The sequence below is a fragment of the Lytechinus pictus genome, chromosome 12 (genome assembly GCF_037042905.1).
Source record: "Lytechinus pictus isolate F3 Inbred chromosome 12, Lp3.0, whole genome shotgun sequence".
NCBI lineage: Eukaryota > Metazoa > Echinodermata > Echinoidea > Temnopleuroida > Toxopneustidae > Lytechinus > Lytechinus pictus.
Genome location: NC_087256.1, coordinates 11,578,834 through 11,604,079, shown reverse-complemented (window position 1 = coordinate 11,604,079; position 25,246 = coordinate 11,578,834). Strand labels below are relative to the sequence as shown.

The 25,246-nt window shown below is 35.8% G+C and overlaps 2 protein-coding genes across 6 annotated transcripts; one reads left to right on the top strand and one right to left on the bottom strand.

The window, feature by feature from the left end:
- Positions 1 to 410: 410 nt before the first annotated feature.
- LOC129272934 (small ribosomal subunit protein bS18m-like) lies at positions 411 to 7,551 on the bottom strand. Of its 5 annotated transcripts, none has more exons than XR_010295238.1 (6): positions 7,265 to 7,380; positions 5,087 to 5,187; positions 4,308 to 4,391; positions 3,241 to 3,367; positions 1,325 to 2,700; positions 411 to 465 (listed from the first exon to the last, which is right to left on the bottom strand). XR_010295238.1 is itself a non-coding variant. In XM_064107397.1 (5 exons), the coding sequence occupies exons 1-5, from the start codon at positions 7,530 to 7,532 to the stop codon at positions 2,552 to 2,554; spliced, it is 465 nt and encodes a 154-aa protein (XP_063963467.1). In that variant the 5' UTR covers positions 7,533 to 7,551; the 3' UTR covers positions 411 to 2,551. The 5 variants fall into 5 exon arrangements, 3 of the variants coding, with proteins under 3 accessions (XP_063963467.1, XP_054765988.2, XP_063963468.1); XR_010295239.1 differs by lacking the exon at positions 7,265 to 7,380 and adding an exon at positions 6,173 to 6,337; XM_064107397.1 differs by lacking the exon at positions 7,265 to 7,380 and adding an exon at positions 7,529 to 7,551 and having other exon boundaries at positions 411 to 2,700.
- Positions 7,526 to 25,246, top strand: LOC129273525 (ELMO domain-containing protein 3-like). The gene is made up of 12 exons (XM_064107396.1): positions 7,526 to 7,592; positions 12,912 to 13,092; positions 13,526 to 13,639; positions 14,668 to 14,865; positions 15,092 to 15,182; positions 18,356 to 18,444; positions 18,876 to 18,999; positions 19,958 to 20,080; positions 21,179 to 21,309; positions 21,912 to 21,988; positions 24,165 to 24,292; positions 25,046 to 25,246. Exons 1-12 carry the CDS (start codon positions 7,561 to 7,563, stop codon positions 25,228 to 25,230), a joined length of 1,473 nt encoding a protein of 490 aa, XP_063963466.1. The 5' UTR covers positions 7,526 to 7,560; the 3' UTR covers positions 25,231 to 25,246.

The window sequence follows — 25,246 nt, the reverse complement described above, 5'->3', positions numbered from 1 at the left end:
TTTATGCTTGACTAATTTTGTAAAAAATGATGTTTTACAGGCTAGCTGGCAGACTTATTCAACATGTTTTGTTAAGATCAGCCATGCACAAAGGAGATCTCCTTGCATGCACTAAATCTTTAGTTTTACCTTAATAGCTCCATGGTTTTACTGTGTCAAGGCTACTGTAGAGAATCTGTGAAAACACATTTCTTTAATGAAATTATGGAAATACAAGCATTATTTCAAAAAGACAGAACTTTGTTAACCTTTTGCTTTGACTGAGGTCAAATTGAAGAGCACATAATTGAACTTTTTAGGAGTGATTTTTCTTTTGAAATTCAGATACCATCTGCCAAGTAACTTTTTGATATCCTTTCTTCAAACTCATAAAAAATCTTCAGAGTTATATCAGGTAAATGAGGACACTGTAAGTTTTACAATGATAGTTTATTTGTCAGATGTATTTATGAATAAGTTATGATACTGTAGAAGCTGTTATTTTCGCGTACAGAATTTTTCGCGAATCGCGGGGGTCCCGACATTTTGGCGGGTTGTTAAATTCGCGATCGGAAGATGTAGAAAACATTTCCACAGCATTTAAAAGAAGCAAAACTAGTGCTAATTACGTGCAAATCTTTACTCCTCACAGTCCCATACTGATGTGTCTTTTGTACATAAATATGTCCCTGTAAAAACAGTTACAAACTGTGGAAAAAGGTGGTTTAAATTTCATTTTTTTTACCTTTAGATCTGAAAATTCATCATGCCACAGTTTGATCTGTAATTTATAAGGTTAAGCAATTTTTAGAATTTGTGTTTTGTTCTATTAATTTTTCAAAAAGTTGGTAAAACTGCAAAAATGTGGAATTTTGTGAACAGAATCTTCAACTGTAAAAGCTCTGGTCATGTGACTTATGAATATTAATGAGTATGCAAATAGCTGCCAATACGTGTGTAATAGAGTCAATCAGATGACAATAATATCAAATTATTTCATGGAAAATACATTTTAATATTACAATGAGTGTATAGATATTGATAAAATAATGTTAGAAAATACTTTAGGCTCTGATTTTGTTTGAGAAATTAAAAAAAGTGAAATTCTAGCTAACTTTTTGAATCACTAACTGTACTTTCTAAGCCTTATTTTTTGTACATATAGAGGTGCATATCTCCATTTTCTCACTACACAGTATGTTTTCAATAGCAAAGCTTTGCTGTTGGGGACATTGGCACTGACTAACAAGTGTGTCAATATTTTCGCGTGTTGTTAAATTCGCGGGCGATCGGCAATTCGCGAAATCCGCGAAAATAAAACCCCCGCGAAAATTACAGCTTGTACAGTAAATCATTGATAATTTTCGGTTGCGTCGTTTCTGGGATGCAACAAAAAACCAGTTCCATTTTTAATATTTGAAGGTATGCATGGTTGTACTGAATTCACGGTAGTGGTTTGCAGTTCAGTTTCATTAATAAACTCAGTTCCTGAAGATGGTTCGAGATGAAATTTTGAAAACTTTAATCTCAACATAATCTTCAAAGACTGATTTTACTGATGCCTTATTAATGGGAAACATGTATGAAGTGCCTCACATAATCATAGTATGCACACTGTAGTTAATGAACAGATCAATGGTTTTATCACATGAAGGAATATTCATCCACAGCGTCTGTAAGCAAAACAATACATACACAAAAAAGTACCACATAGATCTTTTTAAACCAGAATTTGAAAAATTTAATTACATTTACAAAATATGCTTCATTATACTGACAATGACTAGCAAATTACAAACTTTCAAGCAAAAATTTTCAAATTTGAATATTACCACACTTTGTGTACAGAGTTTCTCTGAACCAGAAAGAAAGATATATGGAAGGTACTTTGTTTATCCCCCTCCCAAACAGATTGTTTGGGCAATGATGAGCGAATTGATGACGAGTGTCCAAACTTTTCCAACAAGACAGTACACATCCAGGTAGAGGAGGAATGGGCTGATGGAGGCAGTCCCTATCCCCCTAAAAAGAGCAAATAGAGATCATTCCCCTTTTTGTCTGCTAGCAATTGCTTTTTGAACAGTCAAACCAGTCTTTGTGGTCACCTGTCTATGGCAACCCCCTGCCTATAGTGACCACTAAAACTGATTCCCATGGAGGCAGATTGTGTGTATACGAACCTGTCTATAGCAGCCATCTGTCTATAAAGGCCACATTTCATGTTACCCATGGGTGGTCACTACAGACAGATTTCACTGTACATTTGTAATAATCAACAATGATCTTAAATTCACCTGAAAAAGTAAAGGATAAATTTCCCTTTACTTAAACAGCATTCTCAGGTAAGAAATTGTAGACAACAGGTGAAACATCACACGATGTAGTACTTAGCAAAATAACTGTGGTTACGGTCGTTGATGGTCAATATTACAATCAAATAGAGAATACTGTCCTTGCTGGCGCTCCCAGTCAATCGTAAATCAAAACATCACTGCTTCATATCAATAGTCTTTCTATATAAACGCACAGTTCATCAACTCTTTGTTGTCTTTTCATCTTCATCAGAGCGCCGCTAATGTGCTTCCAGCAGCTCCTCTTCACTGATGTTGCTATCAGGTAGCTTGGAATACTGTCCAATCACATTGCTACCGGTGTACCTGACATCATAGAGGCTTGGATCCTTCAGGAACTGTGTCGACCTGTACTGGTTTGGCATAAAACCTGAAACAAGAAATAGACAGAATCATCAACAAATGATCTATGGAAGGCACCAATGTCAATGAGTATGGACCCTGTTACATTAATATACCACTGATGCAAGTGTAGATGGAGTTGCAATAATTAACAAAATATCTGGTCCCAGATTATTTTGCGCGTTTTTGAATTTTGTTTTGCTTTAAATGCACTTCGCAGGCATGGGGTGGGATGAATATTTCAAAATACAATTTTACAGGAATACAGAATAGAAACCACAAATTTAAATCAATGTTACCCTTGCTACATTATTTGTTTTAAACAAGTTTATGCAGGTAGATATTTTTCAAAATATTCTTCATTTTCATGATTTGTTTCCTACAGGAAAGAGAACACAGGCATTACATGAGAATAAATACAGAACAAAACGAAATAAATATACATGTGTAATTCAGTCACAAAAGTAAGTTTTGCTTACAAAAAATAATTGACATAAATGAAAAATACTTTGAATGTGACATTGTGACAATAATACTTTTGAAATGGTAGCTAGATTCTTTGACTTACCCATTTGTATGGCCCTCTTAATAGCTTTGGTAACCCTGTGATGCTGTGCTTCACACAGTTTAGTGATGTGACGACCAAAGATACGACCCGTATTAGGTGATACAAACTGAGAGAGCAGCTGGACATTCTAGAAGAAAAACAAATTTGAAAGACAGGGGCTCCTTTCATTAGGGCATCAGAAGTCAAACTGTTCACGAGGTGTGTCACAACACTAACTTGGCTAAAAGGCAAGAAAAACTTATAAACCATTTTGAATCGTTATAAATGTCCATTATTGTAAATTGCATAAATGTTAAGTTTTAAAACTCTCCACCACAGTTTTTATTATCATAGGTACCATTTATTATTATTATTACTATTATAATGTTATTGACCTGTTTTGATTTGCATTGTCTTATTGTAATTAATGCTATTGCAAGTCCACCCCAACGAAAAGTTGATTTGAATAAAAAGAGGAAAATCCAACGATTTTAACACTGAAAATTTCATCAAAATCGGATGTAAAATAAGAAAGTTATACCATTTTAAAGTTTCGCTTATTTTTCAAAAAATAGTTATATACACAACTCAGTGATATGCAAATGAGACAATCAATGACGTCCCTCATTCACTATTTTCGTTTTTTATTGTTTGAAAGATACAATATTTCATTTTTTACAGATTTGACAATAAGGGCCAACTTAACTAAACCATAATTAAAATAATGCTAATTCCACATGCTCAGGGAGGAAGCAATCTTTGTTTCACTTGACAATGAGGAGAAAATTAGAATATTTCATATTTCATGTAATAAAATACAAAATAAATAGTGAGTGGATGATGTCATCAGTCTCATTTGCATAACGACCAGGATGTGCATATAACTGTTTTGTGAAATTAAGCGAAACTTTAATTGTTTTAACTTTCTTATTTTATATCCGATATTGATGAAATTTTAAGTGTTATGCTCTTCGGATTTTTCTCTTTTTATTCAAATCAACCTTTTGTTGGGATGGACCTGTCCTTCAATAAACAAATATTTTTTTCAACCAGTACACTATAACTTTGTTATTGAACAAGATAATTACCTTATATGACACTGGGACTTGATACTTGCATAAAATGCATTTTTCTGCTTCTACTTTGTATGGATCCTCTTCACAGTTAATGGCCTGTACAAAAGAAAAAATGTTGTTTGTTTGAAGTTTGAATCAAATAATTAAAAAATAATTTTGCAAAAAAATTTAATTTATCTGCAACCTGTACAAAAAAAAATGTTAAAAACATACTTTTTAAGTGTGAATCAAGTAATCAATATAATTTTGCCAACAAAAATTCCTCACAATTAAAGTCAAAATTACCATATTGATCTAGGCCTACATCCTGTAATTCTCACAAAGTTGAATTGCACTTGAAAAGTTTGTTCCATTATGCAGGCAACACCGTTCTTTTGTCTTTATAACAGAATCATTAACCACAGATCTGTGCTCACCATGAAATTTACTGCATGATGGTTATTTCATAATTTGGATTTTCCAAATGAATATTAATTTTCAAGGTTTTATTCTAAGAATGTGAAGTATATGATACATTTTTGTACACTTTATCTTTTTCATCCAGCATCCCATCAACTCTGGGATAATCTACCTCACTGAATAAAACAAGCATACTCAATCAAAAGAAAAGGAAATCTAGGTTAAAAACATATTCCTTCATCTAAAATTTATAGGCCTTGATAGAATATATGCAACTCTCAAATGTTAACTAATCTTATAGCTCCCTATCAAAGCTGCTCCCTTTTCCTTTCCTTGTATACAAAAGAAACATTATTTTTGTAATAAGCGCTATCATTATTGTTCCACTATACCTCAGTCTGTTGCAGTTTTTGTCTGTCATTTTGTGGATACTTCCAGTCAATCGATCTACACAATGATCTTGCCTGCTGTAAAGGTAATGCAGTCAACATAGCTGTAAAAAAATAATCAAGAGAAATAACAGAATTACCTTAAAACCTATGATGATTTTGCTAAATTTTAGTGTGTATAAAATAGGAATCAAGAGTATACACATGGGATGGGGAAAGACTTCCAATGTCCCCTTCACTAATAAAACAGAAAATCTACAACAAAATTCCCTCTTTTGTTCTATGCAAAACTGCATTAGCGCATACCATGCCCATGTCTACGTCAGATATGACTTCGTCTAGTTATAAACCATTTTTTCTCCAATTTTAGTGGAGGGGACATATGGAACTGGAAGTCTTGCAGACACTAATGCACTTTCGCACCGGCTGACTTATACCAAATTTCCCCATCAGAAATTGTTCACAAATGAAATGTCATGTCAAGTCTCTCAGTCACATTTTGAGGTCAAGAAACAATATGCCCACTGCTTTTCAAATAATACGGTCGGGAACGGCTGTTTTTCAACTCCGACCTTGTTATTGTTCAAATTCTCAATGTGACATCGCTTCGCTTGGCTTTTCGCCATAATTTAGATATGGACTGAAGTTAGCAACCAAAAGATGTAGATCTAGCTACCTGCACTGTGGCAGCTCACCCATTTGTCCGCCGCATTTTGGCATCATTTGGTCGCTTAAGTTCAGTCCATATCAAAATTACAGCGAAGCCAAATTGCAAATGAAGGTCGAAGCAATGCCAATGTCTGACTGAGATTGAGAATTCAAACGATGTCGTCATGGTCATTGAGATTGAAGCCGAAAACCGAAATACATTTACAGCCGTTCCCAATATTCAGAAAGCAATAATATGGGCATATTGACCTTTAAATGTGATTCATGAATAATTACTGCATGCTTGGAAATTTGCCCAAAGGTCAACCGGTGCAAAAACTGCCACTCGCTTGCCGACACTAAATAAAGCAGCCAGGATTGCACTTTGCAGTGATCATGGAGCTTGGCGGCGCAGCGAGACTTACCATACCGTAGTCTTACCCTAGGCTGACTGCGCTGACTGCTGATAACAGCTGAGCTGAGCGCGGCCTGAGGCCAAGCAGCCTGCACCGTAGACCAAAAACTTCGGTCTCTGTTCTATTGGTCGTTCCGCTGAACTCCGTTGGCTCCACTCACCAATTACAGAGACCAAAGTTCTAACTCAATCTGTACAGGAAATCAATGGCCATATATGTTTAATTATGTATTAAAAACTATTAAGTTCAGAACTTCAGATAAATCAGGGAAGTGGGAGTTGCGCAACAGGCGAAGTAAGTCACTGTTTTTTTCCCCTTTTAAGTTTATTTTTTCAGGTTTTGGTGTATTTCAGGCCAAACTGGAATAAAAATCGGTCTCTTTATTTGGTCCAGTTCCATAGTTTTTTATGAAATAAAGAAAATCAATGAGCCCCATCGGGGGATTTTGCACTGCTAACCCCCTAATGGCGGCTGCACAATCGCGAGCCGTCTGTGTACGAGGAGAAATAAAGAAAAAATTTAAAATGCTAAAAAAAACACCTCGAAACAGATGGCTGCAGTGCCAGCTGTCTACCTGCACTGTCACAGAAGCTCTGCCTCTGATCTTACTTCAAGACAAAGTTAGACAAGTTCTGGTCTGTGTGGCATTATGTTCACGCATGGGAATAGTGCCTTTTTCAATTTCATTTCAATACAGATTACAGTCATTGGCACAGCACATTCATTGCACAAATAGCACAGACTCAGTTTTCGAACTTATCCAAGCTAGGAAGACAACAAACAAGATAGACCTGGAAACTTGACCATGTTGACTGCAGGAACAACTGTATTTTTCCAGTAGATGCGGTATAAAGATGAGAGAACCTGAGGCACAAACAAGCAACTCAACTCCCATCATTATTTCACCAGTTTTACTCACTGCTTATCGCGCCCGCGCTAGCGCTGACCGCTGTCGCAGAGCCTGCGGCCGGGGGCTGCCTGAGCTGAGCTGCGCCTGCAGCACTGCTGCAGCATGAGCCATGACATCACTTTAATTTCCACAAACACTTAGATCAGATAACACTAATATAAGCAAGCACAGATAAATATAATAATATAATAGTTCAATCAATCTCACGAATTTTATGACGAAGTCGCAATGAAGCTTGTAAAAAACATGTTTTCGTTGCCGATCTAACCAAATTCGATGAGCGAATGTAAGTCGCCATTTTGATTTTAGCCGAGAGATTTTTATTCAAGTGACTTAAAAATTCACATATTTTTTCTTAGATTTCCAAACTGATTTTTTATTTTATTTTTTAAAAATCAATATATTTTTTCAAATATGAAAATACCTTTATTTATACATTATAACCTAGTATTGAACAAAAACAAAACCCACCCATGGAAGGAACCAGTGTCAATAAATAAATAATGGCGACTTCCAATTCCATTGCGAGGCCGAGGTAATGTTAATTATTACAAATTTAGTTCAATATATTCTTGGTGATTCGAACTTAGATTTTAAACAGTTAATTTTAGAGACTTTCCACAGCTGAAGGGCATTTATTATCTGCCATCTTGAAATACGAAATCATCGTTCAATTTTAAGAGCGACACTAATCAATGGGTATGGCGCTAATGCACTTTCGTATACCGCTCGACGAATAAATCAGTTTCAGGTAGTCCAGCCGAGCTGCGGGCACGCTTGTGCTTAGTAACTTAGACCAAAAGCTTCGGTCTCTGTTATGTTGGTTGTTCAGCTGAACTCCGTTGGCTTCACTCACCAAATACAGAGACCGAAGTTCTAGCGCGATCTGTACAGGGGACTCAATGGCCATATGTTTATGTATGGCAGTGTGTCCAAACTTCGCGCGTGTCCATACTTCGCGGACGGTCCTTATCTCAAAAACTAGCCAATATCCTTAAAATCTGACATCATCAACGTGAAAAGCGACCTAAAATTACCGTTTAATGAAAATTTCTTTAGGATGAGTTCAGTATTCATGAAAATATTGGCAAAAGATCGGCAAATTTGTCACCGCTAGCGCCCGTTTTGAAGAAATCACAAGCATCACGATATCACCATTTTGCAAGCAGAAATCATCAAAAATGTGAGTTAAATGTGGTACTAACCGATTCCATAGCATTTTGCCATCAATCTGATTTAATTTTTCACTTTTTGAACTTGAGTTTTTGTTTAAATCTCCACAAAAGCTTTAGTGCGCGAAGTTAGGTCACACTTTTCTGAACGGTTTTCCAGCACAGCCCGCATTCGCCGATCGGAATAGAATTTTGAGATCGCGATACCGGCGAAACCCCTTGACCTACTTTACATTTTCGTCCATGATTTTATAGTTTACGATCTTGCCGTCAATGTGGTAACTATTTCTTGAATTGGTTTTGTATAAATTATGAATATTTTGTGAACAAAATTAAGCCTGATGAATATTTTTGAAAAGTGCGCGAAGTTTGGACACCCCATCATACTTAAGATCGGATAAAACGGGGAAGTGAATTTGCGCGACAGCCGAGGTAAGTCACTGTTTTTGTTCCTTTTAACTTGATTTTTCTCCGTTTTTTGGCAATTGATGCCAAGAGGGAATATTAATTTGCATTTTGGTCGCGTGAATTTTCAAAATTTTTACTCATTAAAGACAAAAATTGAAGAGCCCCGACGGGGGGATTTTGCATTGCAAGTCCCCTAATGGTGGCTGCACGCTAGCTAACCCAGAGAGCTCCCGCCCGCGCAGCGGGCGGGAGCCCAGAAGCTTACCGTGTATTTTACCATTGTCACCAGACTAGGGTGATTTATGGTCTAAATATTTCTCCAAATGAATTGTGAAAACGGAAAGTATACAATTACCACGATTATATAGATGAAGGTCTAACGAGTGGCAGATTCCTGACATCTGGGCACAGTCTGGAACCTCAAAAAAACGAAAAGTTCTCTCCTTCAACCCCGTCTCGATCGGCCATTTTTGTTAAAAATCGTAACAAAATGGCCGATCGAGACTGGGTAGAAGGAGAGAACTTTTCGTTTTTTTGAGGTTCCAGACTGTGCCCAGATGTCAGGAATCTGCCACTCGTTAGACCTTCATCCATATAATCGTGGTAATTGTATACTTTCCGTTTTCACAATTCATTTGGAGAAATATTTAGACCATAAATCACCCTAGTCCGGTGACAATGGTAAAATACACGGTAAGCTTCTGGGCTCCCGCCCGCTACGCGGGCGGGAGCTCTCTGGGTTACACGCTAGCGAGCCGTCTGTGTATGAGGAGAAATTAAAAATAAAAAAAAATGTTAAAAAACTCCTCGAAACAGACGGCTGCCAGCTATCTAGCTTGTGCTTTATTTCGTTGAACACAATACCGGTGCGAAAGTGCACTAGAGCCCTTTTAGTTTCAGTCACGCACACATGAGACAAAGACCTAGCTAAACTAACGTAGTCTTGAGGACTCCATTATGATGTCTTTTTTAAATACTTTGACATATATAGTATTGGTAGTGATCGTATTACCGAACACTTCATGAATTCAATCATATCAAATACATTTAATTCTCATGAAATTCACCAAACTTTCACCATAAATACACAATTAGGCCTAGACAGCTGGCAGCCGTCTGTTTCGAGGAGTTTTTTAACATTTTTTTTTTTTTTAAATTTCTCCTCATACACAGACGGCTCGCTAGCGTGCAGCCACCATTAGGGGACTTGCAATGCAAAATCCCCCCGTCGGGGCTCTTCAATTTTTGTCTTTAATGAGTAAAAATTTTGAAAATTCACGCGACCAAAATGCAAATTAATATTCCCTCTTGGCATAAATGCCAAAAAACAGAGAAAAATCAAGTTAAAAGGAACAAAAACAGTGACTTACCTCGGCTGTCGCGCAAATTCACTTCCCCGTTTTATCCGATCTTAAGTACATAAACATATGGCCATTGAGTCCCCTGTACAGATCGCGCTAGAACTTCGGTCTCTGTATTTGGTGAGTGAAGCCAACGGAGTTCAGCTGAACAACCAACATAACAGAGACCGAAGCTTTTGGTCTAAATTAGGCCCTACCTACAAAATATAAATAGGGTATGTAAAAATTTTGCCAAAATCGTTTTTCCTTTTTACGATATAAGCTTCCAATCAGACCCCTCTTCGCATGTGAAATATTTTGGTCACTTGAAAAAGGTATCGTATAAAACTACAAAATCACTGATGAGCTATTTTGACCATATTATTTTTGGAATATTAAGATTTTGAAAATGTGTTTTTGACCATTTTTCATCTTTCTATTCAAATTCTCTTTGGAAGGATGTCGCAAAACTGAGCGTATTAAATTATTTTCTGATGCGTATGATATATGCACGCATTCGGTAATACAATCACTCACTATACCGTATGGGCACTAGTATTCAACCCTTTTGCTTTTGGAGAGTTTCCTCGAATATATAGAAATATGGAATTTACCTTAATTTCAGACCTGTCTTATTTCCAAGAGCAAATGCGGGTTATTCTTTTTGCTTTTATTTTTTCTTCAACCCTTCGACTGTGTGCACGGGCGATCGAATTATACGGCGATGGTTTTCGGCACTAGTATTCAATCCGTCGGCACTAGTATTCAACCTAGCGATGAAAGATGGCCCTGTCTCTCAATCTGCCCTTGTCCCATCCGACTATTGACTAGACCATTTGAGATGAGACCAAACAGGGAATTAGTCAAAGCCAGAGACTGACATAAGTCACATAGATCTAGTTCTAATTTAGCAATCTAAACCATTTTGAGATTCGCTATCTACAGCAAGACTATAGCTAACGTTACTTAGGCTAGACAGCTGGCAGCCATCTGTTTCGAGAATTTTTTTTTACATTTTTAATTTTTTTATTTTTTTATTTCTATTTTCTCCTTGCAGTCGTACACAGGTCATAGTCACAGATGACTCGTGATTGTGCAGCCTCTATTTGATTAGGGGGTTAACAATATCTCCCAACGGGGCTCATATCGATTTTTGTCTTTATTTCACAAAAATATATAAAAAGAACTGGACCAAAGAAAAGTGAAGATTATTCAGTTTTGGCCTGAAATGTACCAAAACGGGAAAAAATAAACTCAAAAGGAAAGAGTGACTTACTTCGGCTGTTGCGCAACTCCCACTTCCCTGGTTTATACGAACTTAATTCATAAACATTATGGCCACTGAGTCCCTGTACAGATCGAGTTAAAACTTATGTCTCTGTAATTGGTGAGTGGAGTGGAGCCAACGGAGTTCAGCGGAACAACAGTATAACAGTGACCGAAGCTTTTGTTTTGGTCTAACGTTAGGCCTAGTATACCCAGTAATGTTCCGGACAGGTTGTGTGTCGGGATGATCAATTTTAGAAAGTCATTTGGAAAAATTACAAGCGAAGTTTCATCAATTTTTAGTACAAAATGTTAGGAAATATTATAGAGAACAAAATAGAAAGTGATTACAACTATTGAATTCATATTTTTAGTGTAATCCAAAGACAAAAAAGAAGGCTTCAAAAATAAGAAGTGTCTGGACACCTGACCCCCCATCCTACTTGCCAACTTACTACTTATAATATCCCAGGGAGCTCCGGGCCGAAGCTCCCTTGGTTAGGATACTTAGGGAATATACTGAAAAAAGTCATTATGACTGTATTTAATCCAAATTCCTTCTCCTAACTTAGGTTGGCCGGATCATGTCCTGGTGGGTCAGCATACAACTTCACTGGTTCACATCTCCAATACTTGTCCAGTCCATTCTCGAAGCTGTAGACACTGGGTGCATTAACTTATTCATTACCAAACACTTTTCATGAATTCAATCATATCAAACACAATATTCTCATAAAATTCATCAAACTTTCATCATAAATACACAACCTAACGTTACCATTCTACCCACTAACAACTGTTTTCTATGTAAAAATTTTGCCGAAATCCTTTTTCTTTATTACGATATCAGTTTCCAAAATCGCATGTGAAATATTTTGGTCACTTGAAAATTGTATTGTATTTCTGTGTGTTTTCTGTGAGAAAAGTTGAGAAACAAAACAGTGGACTCATGAATAAAATAGCTTAACCATGTCCATGGCAACAGTCAATATGGCGTACTGTGACAAAAGCACGCATCAGTATTGGAAACTTTTCATTATACATAGTAAATTAAGCGTAGTTTATTTAGGAAATCTGCATATGCCTTTGGTTAAACTGATTGTTTTCAAAACCACCTTTGTGAATTCGGGCCATAATGTTTAAAGTTTAGGCTTTTAGTTTTAGCTTAATTTCACAAAACAGTTATATGCACATCCTGTTAATGGGGGACTGATGACATCACCAACTCACTTTTTCTTTTGTATTCCATTATATGAAATATTTTAATTTTCTCCTCATTGCCATATGAAACAATTGTTTGTTCCTTTCCTGAACATGTATAATTACCAGTTGGTCATTATTGTCAAGTCAATGAAAATTTAAAAATTGTATAATGCAAGCAATAAAAAAAAGAAGAAGTAGTGAGTGAGGGACATCATCGACTCTCATTTGCATATCACTAAGTTGTGCATATGACTGTTTTGTGAAAATTAACTGAAACTTAAAAGTGTCATTTATAACTTTTTAATTTTACATCTGATTTTGATGAAAATTTCACTGTTATGCTTGGTTGGTTCTTCTCTTTTGATTCAAATCAACATTTTTCTGTGATGGAATTGATCTATAATTTGTCAACAATATTCATGTACGTACATTATGTGAATTAAATTTGTATATCTACTTTTTTAGCATGGATGTTAGCGGTAACTTTGCACCTCCTGAAATCCACATCTCCGAGCCACCCGAAGAGAAGGATTATGATGATGATTTTAATGACATCATAGCTGAAGATGACACGCCAGAGGCAAAAGGAGATAACTCTGCTTGTGAGGCAGTCAACTACAAGGTTTCTATGGATGAGTTTCAGAAGGTACTAAATAATTCTCACATTCAAGCTATATTACTACATATATATGAAAATATGGAAATGTTCTTCTGAAATAAGTGACATTATCCTGTGTAGAATATCTGACAACTTTTAAAGCTTTATTGACTTGTTTGCCCAATTTTGCTAAACTTTAGAATATTCACAATTCACATGACCAGAGATGCTGGATTTGCGAGATGACAACAAAATCAATCAACGTCACTTATCTTTAAGATTCTTCCCAGTTTTTGTGTGGCACTATTTATAACTCAATCGCACAGGATATAGAATAGAAGCACATTTTTTTTTTATAGTGGCAACCTGTCTCATAAGCTGGTAATATAAAACTTGTCTTTGATAGGGGCATGAATTTAAAAAAAAAATCTGAAAATTGGTGATATCGTTTGGTGATATGATCCTTCCTATCTTTACCTAGGTTGATGTCTTTAAGTCACCTTCTACCCTCACCAAGATGCCTGAACCTCAACCATCTTCTACTTGTGGTATAGAGGATGATGTAGATGGATCCATGCAGAATGAGACTGCTGAGGTTAGTGTTGTCTTTGAACTCTCCTTGTATAATACGGAAAGTCCCTATTCATTGCTGTTTTTGTTGTTCATGTGGTTTTTTTTTTTTTTTGGGGGGGGGGTAGGCTCTCTCCATTCATAGCCCTCTGTCTATTTATTAGTACAAACTTTCAAAATAGGAATTACAAGAATAACCAAGGCCTTGAGTTTCAATGATTTTAAGGCAAGGTCATTTTTCTATAGGTTACATTTTTATATTGCTACACAAGTAGGAGGGAAAACATGCACAATAAAATACCCAAAAGCCTGTAAAAAGACATCAAGGCCAATTGGATTGATTTTCAGCCTGCTGACCCTATTTTGAAATTTCTGAATCTTCAGTCCCTATTTTCTGACTTGCAGTTTTGGCAAGGATATCAGGTGATAGTGGTAGAAAATCTTTGATTTGATTGACTACTAAAGAGATATTTGTATATTGTACCTTAATGGCAGAGATACAATAATAAATTTAATTTACATTCAGGAGAAGGAGAAAAGAGACTTTTTCAACTTGAAGCTTGACTCTCGAAGGCTGTAATTTGTAAATGAGATTCTATACTAAATTAAGTTGCATGCTTGAATTTATTGAATGTGAGGCATCTACCGGTAAATTAACTATTTTTTTTGTTCAGCTTGAGCTTGACATTAAAATTAAGCTGATCTTTCAGTTGCTTTTAAATTTCTTTTACAGAATACTTTCATAAAATTCCAGTTGGCAATATCAGCGTTGCTATTCTTTTGTATGTGAAAGACTTTGTTCATAGATCAAGTCTTCAAGTGTCACTCCCTGTTGTATACCATAATTTCTCAAATGTGCACTTTTATGTATGTATTCCTATATCCATCTCCAGTGCCCTGCTCACTCCTTAAGCTTACCATTTTAATTTCTGACAATTTTACTCTTTTTTTTTTCATTATTATTAGGTTGTGTAATTTCTTCAATATTTTGTTATTCTTGTTAGTTGTCAACAAATAAAGCATTTCATATTCATTATTCTTGCCTTTCATTAGGCGGAAGAACCTGTCCCTGAGGAACCTAGAGAGACTGACCAATCTCAGCCATCCAATCAAAGTTCATTGACCCACAACCAGTCTGTTGAAGGGGATGTCAAGTCTGGTGATCCTCTCTTAGTGAATGGAACCAGTCAAGCCAACAGAGATGAAGGACATAATGGGGTTACCACTCCATCATCAGAGGACATTCTCAAGGTAAATATTGAAATGTATGTTCACAGTATGCAATCAACTAGGTACCCATTCCCCAATGTTATTTGAAGTTTAGTTTTATTATTTTTTTATAATTATTTACATCCTGAAATATGTATCTAAATATAAAGATAGATTTAATATTCAATAATTCATTGTGTTTGGACTCATGTAATCTCATACAAGCTTGTCCAATGATCTTAAGTCCCACTTGTTTGTATGTGTGCAGGCAGAGATGATAAGGACTGCAGCCCCTGAGCCCTCAGAACAGCTTCAGAGAGCCCAAGCCGAGTGGGATGCTGTGGAGACCATTCAACCTGGTACGTAAATATGCAACCATTTTTACAATTCACTGAGTTTACATTTTTGTGTTAGATGCTCAAGCATCAGCTTTTACGAGGGAATTAGAGACCATTATAGTGTTTAAACTGTAACAGGCTTTGTTCCTGACATCACCCAGATTGGAATCGATTTCTACGAAGAATAGATCAGGCAAAATATTAATTTTTCATGTTCGGGGGCAACCGATTCCCTAAATCTACACTGTTAGATAAGCCTTAACGTTGCAAAGAATGGGGAATTTTAGAGGCTCTTGTTATTTTCCAGGGCTATTTTGGGGGTGGGGGGTGAAATTGCCCTGAGCCCTCATGTAAATTTTTTTCCCCCCTGGAATAAAAGATATCCATATGTGGATGGATACAGCTCAACGCTTCCGAGGAATAAAACAAATAATGCCCTGTATATTTGGAGAGAATTGGAATGTAATTCCATTCATGGGACAGTGCTATTAGCTGAGCTGCAAAGAAGCAACCCTTATTACAGGTACATTACATAAACGGGGGGGGGGGGGGGGGGGGCTTCCCAATAATTTTAGCACAGAGTTAGACCATGGTTTATGTTAAACTGGACTTCAGAATTTGTGCAAGAGTGTTGTCCAAAACATGATTCTGTAAAAAAAAAATTCCTATCATGATTGAAGTCTAAATTCATTATTTGGTTCTCATAGGCTATTGCAATTTAAAATATTGGTATGCACACTGATGTTACTATTTTGTTATTGAGCAAAATCTATTTTGTTCTTGCTATTTTGTTGTTAAATGTTAATATTTTGTTATTATTTTGTTGTTTTGGAAAGAGTATTCTTAATCATTTCACTTCACAGAGAACCTTCTTTTCTTTGCATGGCTTTTATGACTTTATTTGTATTTTCTTTTGAAATACTTCAATCATTATAACTGATTTTAAAGATAAAATGGATTAACGTACATAACACTTGATTACTTCATGGTTACTTCTATATTGTTTTTATTAACTACCAATAGGAGCTGTTTCACCAGGTATTGTTTCTTTAGTTTATTTTGCACTTACATGTAGTTTTGCTGACTTATTGTGCTTGCTCTTGGATTAGTTCTTAGCTTTGTGATGCGTGTGTATTATTGCACTTATTTCTTTGTACATGTGTCATATTGTAGCAGAGTGTGTGACTTCCCTCTCTACGCCCCCCCCCAGTCTCTGATTACTGTGAATCAGGGCCCCGTCTTACTAAGAGTTGCAATTGATCTGATCAATCTCAACTATATGGAAATCCATCAATGTAATAATTTTTTCTACAGAAATTTTGCACCATGTCTTTGTAAATCAAGAGGAGCATATCAAATTGTCAAGACAACAATGAATGTATTAGTATACATCATATCTTGAAAAAATTTTGAAACAAACATGCATTTTAGATGTTGACATGGCTGGCTTTCCATAGTTGTGGTTGATTGGATCAATCGCGACTCTTAGTAAGACGAGGCCCTGGTTAAATTCTATAGGAATTTCTTGTCTCTTACCACGAGATGAAATACTTGTCCTATCAATATTGATAGTGATCGCTGTTTTGATTGTATTGAATATTGTATTTGGACATTGTTTTTTAGGTGATATGTATTTTCTATGTACCTGTATGAAAATAAAATTTTTACCATTAGCCATTGTATACAAGCTTCTGTTGTAAGTCCATATTTTGCACAATACACACATTTCAATATTAATAGCTGCATCAAGGGAATGAGTGTAAATACAAATACAGTGATCAAAACTAGACTTTTTATCTAGAGATTCAGAATTGAGATGACTTTGTTATTTTCACAGTGTAATTCATTCAGGGAAATAAATTAATAATATTTTTTTCTGGGGCTACTTACGAGCTCACCAGTCCAATTTTGCTACATTGTATTACAGTTTATATTGGACCCTATGGCAATTTCAGGGACCCTTCTTTATTTTCTAGGGCTCTTTGGTACTTTTCGGGGGCGAATTCGCCCCAAACCCTTGTGTATTTATTTCTTTTTCAGGAAAACGTTTCATCAACAATTTTTGTCCGACAAGTTGTCATCTCTGAAAGTTCCTTTTTTTATAGGCTGAGAAGTGCGGTTTCTATGGTAACTGTCGGATACAACCTACTTTGTTTGATAAATTATCTGACAAGTCCTTTCATAAAATGCTCTCTTGGTAATTCAGATTCAGATTTATTTCCAACAGAAATGACATAAATATTGATACAAATCATTTTCATACATTATAACAAATATTTACAATACAAATCAGTGTCATTACAATTATATTAAAAAACATCAATGATAATTAACATATAAAGATATATACAAAATATGGTGCATTTTGTAGACAAATTATAATATATAATTTAAATAGAAAAATGGTATCTGTGGAAATGGGAGATTCACTCAAAATCATAGCTTGTATAATGTGAACCTGCCTCAAGGAAGAGAAAAGAGGAGAGAAAGAGAGAGAGACGCAATGGTTGCTACTTGCCTACGAAGACTTACTGAATAGATTAAAAAGAACAAGATAAACAACAGAACAAGACAAAACGAAAAAAAGAGTAAAATGAAAAAAAAAAAAAAAAAAAAACAGGACGACAAAAGGAGAATTAAACATAAATAGATAGTACCCATAACCCTGGTACCCATAGCACAAAGCTTAGCAATGATCGTAGAACATTTTTTACGATTGATTACATAGACTACACATAAACGTAGAATCAATCGTGAAAATCAAGCATACGATTAATCACTAACTGCTGTGTTACGGAACCCAGGTGGTACAAAAGCCTTTTCAGTTTTTATAAAATGTTCTGGGCCCAATAACAAAGAGCTTGGTGAGTTACCATGGGACTGATTTTCTCAATTGATCTTTCTTGCATAATTATCAGTGAAATTAATCGTAGAATTCAGCCCTATGATCAATTACTAAGCTTTATATTACAGGGCCCTGTACTTGTCATTGAAACCATGGTACATGTCAAGACCAGCTATAGCTTTTTCCTGTTAGATTTTGAAGTAAAATATAATAGTAGTAATAATATCGTCCCCAGTATTGTTACATACTTACATATATTGTGTCTATCAGTGCATGCCTAATATACACATTCATTGGCGATCGGCAAATGATTAATTTTGTAATATTTGGTTTTCGTTATTTTTCACAGGTAAACACAGCGGAGTAAGGAAGCAACCTCTAGTATCGTTCAATGAAGCGCTGGGATTCTTTCAAACCTGCAATATGGAGAAATATATCGTAAGTAATAGGGTTGAGTCAGAATGTTTTGAGTTCCATTCAAACTACCATTAAAATCATAAATGTTTTCTTATTTCAACAAGTGTTTGTCCATATGAAAAAATGAAGAAAAAAAACTTTCCCCAAAAGTTGCTAAAATTTCACATTTCATCTCTTTACATCTATGAAATGTCGTCCATTTGCAATATTTTCTCGAAATTGTTTTGATTTAGTTGGAAACTATCAAGAAAATGGAGAATATTCCCTTCTTTCTTAACTCTGAAAGATCGTTTTCAGTTGATGTCACACTCAGCTACCAACATGACAATCTACATGTGGGACATCAAGATTGTACATATTGTGATATGTAAAAGGAATATTAGCCTTGCCCTGAGAATATATAAATGAGATGATAATGAATTTAGTCATTCCCTTTGATGTGTCATTTCTAGAGTGGGATAAAACCTTGTATTCAGAGATCAGGGTTTGCCGCCCTCAAACATCTCGTCTTGGGACCACCGAAGATGAACAAAGGTCTGCTCGATGAGAGGAACCTAGTCTTTGCTATTGCACAGTGTGAGTATGGACTAGTATATCGGTTGTAACAGAGGTTAACAGGAACCTCGGAACCTGTGCAGGAATCATGGTTCTTGTATCCATAATCATAGCGAATGATCATACAACTGATTGTCATGATTTTATTTTACATTGTGGCCAATGCAATCAGTTTTTATGAACGATTGCTCTTAAAGACTTGTGTTATGGGCCCGTATTCTGAAGTCGGGTTTAATTTAAACTCTGGTTTAAAGTTGTGGTTTAACTATGGGAAGCCAGTTGTCGTATAATTCTGTAACAGTAGAGGTTGAATGTATCAGCTCATTTTAGTCTCAAATAATTCTTAATTGTCTGGGAAGGATGAATAAGATAGTTGTCTTCACCATAACAAAATTAGGAAAGAGCACAGTGAACATTAGAAGCATTCAATAAAAACATAATTTTGACATATTTGGCTTCCCATAATTTTAGCACAGAGTTAGACCATGGTCTAAGTTAAACCTGACTTCAGAATACGGGCCATGGAGTCCACATTTTGGGACTTCTTGGTTCTATCCTACTGGATTTATGAAAATTATGTTGTTGCCTGGTTTGAGGACTTGCATGTGTTAAAGAATCTGCTCCTTGCATCCAAATGTTGCTCTGTTACAATTCACTATTAGGTATCTTTTCATGAAGATGAAGTCAAATAATGGCCAAAATCAGTTGCCAAACTATTGGTAGACAATAGTGGTAAAATTCATTTTTATATTTGATGCTTTTGTCAATAATAACTACTATCTGAGAGTTCCTGAACCACAAAAGCACAATATAAGTATTCCTGTAAGAAATAAAGAACATGCCAGCCTCGGGAAAGTTGTTTATAATACTATTGGCATAGTTCATGTATAAACAGTATATTTTCTTTTGCACCTATGTGAATATGGGCTAGTGATAGTTTGACAAAATATAATGAATTTGATGTTCATTTGTTGATTAGATCCATTTGACGATGAAGAAGACATTCATAAGCGTGTTCTTCAGACCATCTACAAGCAGCTTACAGGAAGTGCGATAGACTGTCCTAGGTTTGGATCTCATTGGGAACAAATAGGTTTCCAAGGTAACGCTTCATCTCAGATGAAAACAATTCATAATTCTTATTTTTTTGTGCCATCCAGGGCCTTGTTTCTTCACCTGAGCTATGTCAATGACAGGGTTCCATTTCATATACACTTGTCATGATAACAAATGCACAATTTTTGTTTAACAGATTTACTATCAGCCAGTCAGATTGGGGAATTTCAGTAACTTTTAACTGTTATTGAAAATTTGTTATTACAAGTTTTATGAAATGGGCCCCTGGTTGCAAGCTAATAATATGAGCTACTACAATCAAAGTTTAATATTGACCTTTTAGGTGTTGGTGTTTGGACGATTTTTAAACCAGTACAGCACCAAACTTAAAATGAAGCTGGTCTTTGGACAAATCGCACTAGGTGTTGAGTTACTAGTTATATGATTTAGATCATTTTTTTGAAGTTACATTAGATATTGGAGCAAGGGAAGGTTATCAGGGGGCGGTTTCATAAAGCTGTTCGTAAGTTAAGAGTGACTTTAAGAATGACTGGTGAACCTTATTCGCTAAATAATCACCAACGAACATTTAATGGTGAATATCATTTACCACAAGAAAGAATCACCAATCATTCTTAACGTCTCTCTTACCTTACGGACAGCTTTATGAAACACCCCCCTGAAGTGAGCTTGCACCCACATTGAATTTGAAATCCCTCAACAATGTGAGAGCAATTTGTCTTAGAAATTTATTATTTGTCATTGATATCAAGGTTTGTAATAAATTTATTGGCCTGAATTCACCAAAGTGGTTTTGTATGCATTGTCTGATATCAGTGTGTGCAGATTTCATTCATTAAAGAAAAGTTTCATTGCATATATCAAGAAAAACTAACAGGGTGCAAAAATCATGTTTCTTATTCATGTTACAATATTAAAATCAACTGTTTCAAACTAATAAGCCCTCTGATTATGTTAATTAATTACCATAAACAGTGGGTTGTTTGAAACCTAGCTTGACAAAGAAGTGCTTGCTAAAGAAATTTAAAGTCTTAAATAGGATACAGGTTAACCCTCTGATACTATCACCCGCGGTATTTTAAATGTTCATAAAATCAGCTGATTTCTTCTTGATGAACCACAGGAACGGATCCATCAACCGATCTAAGGGCGTGTGGTTTCCTTGGTCTACTCACCTTACTTGATTTTCTCATGGACTCTCAGAAGTTAGCCCTAGCCAAAGATATCTACAGACTATCACAGCATGAAACACAGGTACTTATACTGCATCCCGTATTGGAACAGAGCTTGCACTAGGGGATGCAATTGCACTTGGGGATGATTTCATTAAGATGCTATGTTAACGGTGACTAGTGAGAACTGGTTTAACTTTATGGGAGTGAACATTCTGTGATTCTCATCAAATCTTTCCAGTATCAATCTTTGCATTCAAATGCATGTCAAGAAGTAGAATTTCATTCTTGGAAAAGGGTAACTCTTGCTGCTTGTGAAATTATTTTGGGAATCCAAATGAACTTTGGAATGCCTCACCGTGTGAGATTGTATAGATGATGTGAGGTTAATAATTTATCTCTTATTGTTGTTAATCCAACTTACCACCTTTATTTCAATTTCATTTCCATAAATGATAAACACATGTGCAATACAAAAGAATGACATGTATATAAGCATGTGTAGAGATAAAAAGCAACAAATTATTGGGATTGAGGGTCAACCAAGCCCAGCAAATAGCATTTATCAAACTGTAATATATTATGCAATTATTGATTAACAGTCATTTCTATTTTCTGAATGATGAAATCATTTCTCATAAACTGCTATTTAGCAAATTTATCTTTTCACTTTCATTGATGTAGAATTTTCCTTTCTGTGTGATGTCCATAAATATGACAAGGATAGCATTGCAGACGTTACGAGAAGAATGTTTATCAAGGTACAGTTTTCATCCATTACATCATCAAACTTTAGCCCAAATTCACAATGATGGTCTTAATACATGCCAATTGATTACATTTGAGAAATAACCCAATGGTGAATGCTTGTTTGGGGGGGGGGGGGGCATTCCATAAAGTGTGTTTAATTGATTTTCACTGTTTTCTAGTTCATATGAAGGGTTGTAATGCTCTCAAATGATAATGTTTGCTGCAGTAAAGTAAGAGTAGAAAAAATTTGGTCTTTTTTTCCACTGGGTGCTAAATTCATGCTTGTTACGTTGAAGTGAGAATTTTGTCATAAATTTGGGCATTTTGGGAGCTTACATATGTAAGCCATGATATGGAAAGCATGATGAATGCAAGTACAAATTTACAGTGTCAATAAAAAATAGGCAATGGAATAAGAAGTTTAAGATATCTGATTAGTTATTTTGGTCTTAGAGAATCTACATTTCATTTTTGTCTCACCTGCATAGCAGAGTGAGACTATAGGCGCCGCTTTTCCGACGGCGGCGGCGGCGGCGTCAACACCAAATCTTAACCTGAGGTTAAGTTTTTGAAATGACAGCATAACTTAGAAAGTATATGGACCTAGTTCATGAAACTTGGCCATAAGGTTAATCAAGTATTACTGAACATCCTGCCTGAGTTTCATGTCACATGACCAAGGTCAAAGGTCATTTAGGGTCAATGAACTTAGACCATGTTGGGGGAATCAACATCAAAATCTTAACCTAAGGTTAAGTTTTTGAAATGTCATCATAACTTAGAAAATATATGGACCTAGTTCATGAAACTTATACATAAGGTTAATCAAGTATCACTGAACATCCTGCATGAGTTTCACATCACATGACCAAGGTCAAAGGTCATTTAGGGTCAATGAACTTTGGCCGAATTGGGGGTATCTGTTGAATTACCATCATAACTTTGAAAGTTTATGGATCTGATTCATGAAACTTGGACATAATAGTAATCAAGTATTACTGAACATCCTGTGCAAGTTTCAGGTCACATGATCAAGGTCAAAGGTCATTTAGGGTCAATGAACTTTGGCCAAATTGGGGTATTTGTTGAATTACAGCCATAAATTTGAAAGTGTGTTGGTCTAGTTCATAAAACTTGGACATAATAGTAATCAAGTATCACTGAACATCCTGTGTGAGTTTCAGGTCACATGATCAAGGTCAAAGGTCATGTAAGGTCAAAGAACTTTGGCCACGTTGGGGGTATTTGTTGAATTGCCATCATATCTCTATAAGTGTATTGGTCTAGTTCATAAAACGTGGAAATAAGAGTAACCAAGTATCACTGAACATCTTGTGCGAGTTATAGTAGTTTTCAAAATCAGCACTGCTGCTATATTGAATCGCGTGATGCAGGTGAGATGGCCAGAGGCATTCCACTTGTTACGAATATGCAGAAGCTTTTAAGTTTGAAATCTGTTTTAACTATAGATTGACATAAATTGATATTTCCTTTTCCTAAACCATTCTGTAAAGCATGGATTAGGGTTTATAGAGTAAATGTAATCAATTAGTAAAGCTTTGTGGCATAGGGCTTTGGTGATATAAATAAAAACACATATGTTAGTCCATCCAAACAGAAACATAAGAACTAGTAGAAAAGGAGGGAGAAACCAACTTTGATGAAATGGTGAATTGTGACTTTACACCTATTTTGTCTTTTTTCTGTTTGGTCATTTACTATCTTGACAGATCTTGGATTTAGACCATGTAATGGTTGGACCACATTAATAGTAGACCGTATGGGTTTAGCCCAGGTTTTATTTGACGATTTGAGCTTTGGGCCATCTGCTAGTAGACGAAGTGGATTAAACTGTTGAATGTGGTTGTTATGATAAAAATCATAACCAGTGTGTTGGCTCAGTTGTTAGAGCTTCTGCCTCACAACCGGGAGGTCGAGAGTTCTAGCCCCATCCACGTCGGACCTAAAGACGTTAAAAGCTGGGAGTTGCTGCTACCCTGTTTGGCATTTGGTGATCTAAAGCAACGTCGATCCAGCGCTGCTCAGTGGCTGCCAGGCCCACAATCAATTGGACAAAATGAATTTTCAGATGATTTCCATTTCTGATTTCTATTTCGAACAATAAAATATGGATTTTTTTTTTTTTTTTTTCATTATCATCATGCATTTGTTTTTTTATCTCATCAGAGAATGCAACAGACGGAAGCAAGTCTTTGGTGTTATTAATGATTTTTATGCGAGCTTATTCTTACAACTCTATCAGACGTGGAAACAGCAGAGAAAAACCATCCATGATTCAGGTTTTGTCATCAAAGGTAAATTGATTCGTACTTATTTAATTGTTTCATAATAATGAAGTGAAATTTAAACTGATGGCTGGAGATATGAACTTAAAATAATAATAATAATGTATTTACCCAGGGTAGCCACTTCAGTTTCGAAAACTGTTCTCCCAGCGGGCCCTGCTATTATTATTACCCCTGCTTAGCTAGGCTACCTATTCAGGTGCACACAGCTTTTTGAGGAATTACTTCCAGCCGGGACCCACAACCCTCTGTTTCAAAGTCTGGAGACAATTTCACTGGGCCACGACGCTCCACTTATCTGAATGTTCCTTTCTGTGATAATCAGTAGAACCTCTTTTACATTTGTACTTGGATTTAGGCAAATAAGTCAATTAATATAGAATTTATAGATGTCAGGGATCATTGTGACACATATTTATTGTTCTGATAGATAAATTAGCAAAATTCTTGGTTCAAGGGTGTTTATGCGAGTGATATTCTAATTAGATTATGACAGTTTTTCAAACATGTACGTGTGCAGTACATTATATATCAGATCTTCCATAAGTGAAGGCATGAATTTTGACTGGATGCAGTCAAGAACCAATCTTATTTCATTTTCTTTTTCTTCACTGAATTATCAAAATCTCATTGATTTTTAAGTTTGTTTTACTTTTGTTGTATAATTTTCAGTTGTCCCTCATCTAGATATTATAGAAATATATAGTTGAACTCAGATGATAAACAGTTCATCACTAATATCTTATTCTCGTCTCTATTTAGAATTGGAGGCAAGCTGTAAGAAGAATCCTCGGAATTTGATGCGTAACCTTGAAATCTACCTCGCGGAGAGGTCATCACGAGGGGGTGACATGTCTCCGAGGTCAGGGGTCGCCTCATCACCTGGGAAAGATAAAACAATCATGGACTTTGCTGGTGTGCATGAGCTGGAAGACAAAGATGGCTGAAAGCAGGAACAGGACA

What these genes read in the sequence shown, in the direction of transcription:
- LOC129272934 (XM_054910013.2), bottom strand. Translation starts at nt 7,355, where the DNA reads ATGGCGACTTACATTCGCTCATCGAATTTGGTTAGATCGGCAACGAAA. An exon ending in AAGTCCCAGTGTCATATAAG is followed by an intron (nt 3,368 to 4,307) that starts GTAATTATCTTG and finishes TTTTTCTTCTAG; the next exon opens with AATGTCCAGCTGCTCTCTCA. An exon ending in TAAGAGGGCCATACAAATGG is followed by an intron (nt 2,701 to 3,240) that starts GTAAGTCAAAGA and finishes TTCTTGTTTCAG; the next exon opens with GTTTTATGCCAAACCAGTAC.
- LOC129273525 (XM_064107396.1), top strand. Translation starts at nt 7,561, where the DNA reads ATGGCGACTTCCAATTCCATTGCGAGGCCGAG. An exon ending in TGCAGAATGAGACTGCTGAG is followed by an intron (nt 13,640 to 14,667) that starts GTTAGTGTTGTC and finishes GCCTTTCATTAG; the next exon opens with GCGGAAGAACCTGTCCCTGA. An exon ending in GCAATATGGAGAAATATATC is followed by an intron (nt 18,445 to 18,875) that starts GTAAGTAATAGG and finishes TGTCATTTCTAG; the next exon opens with AGTGGGATAAAACCTTGTAT.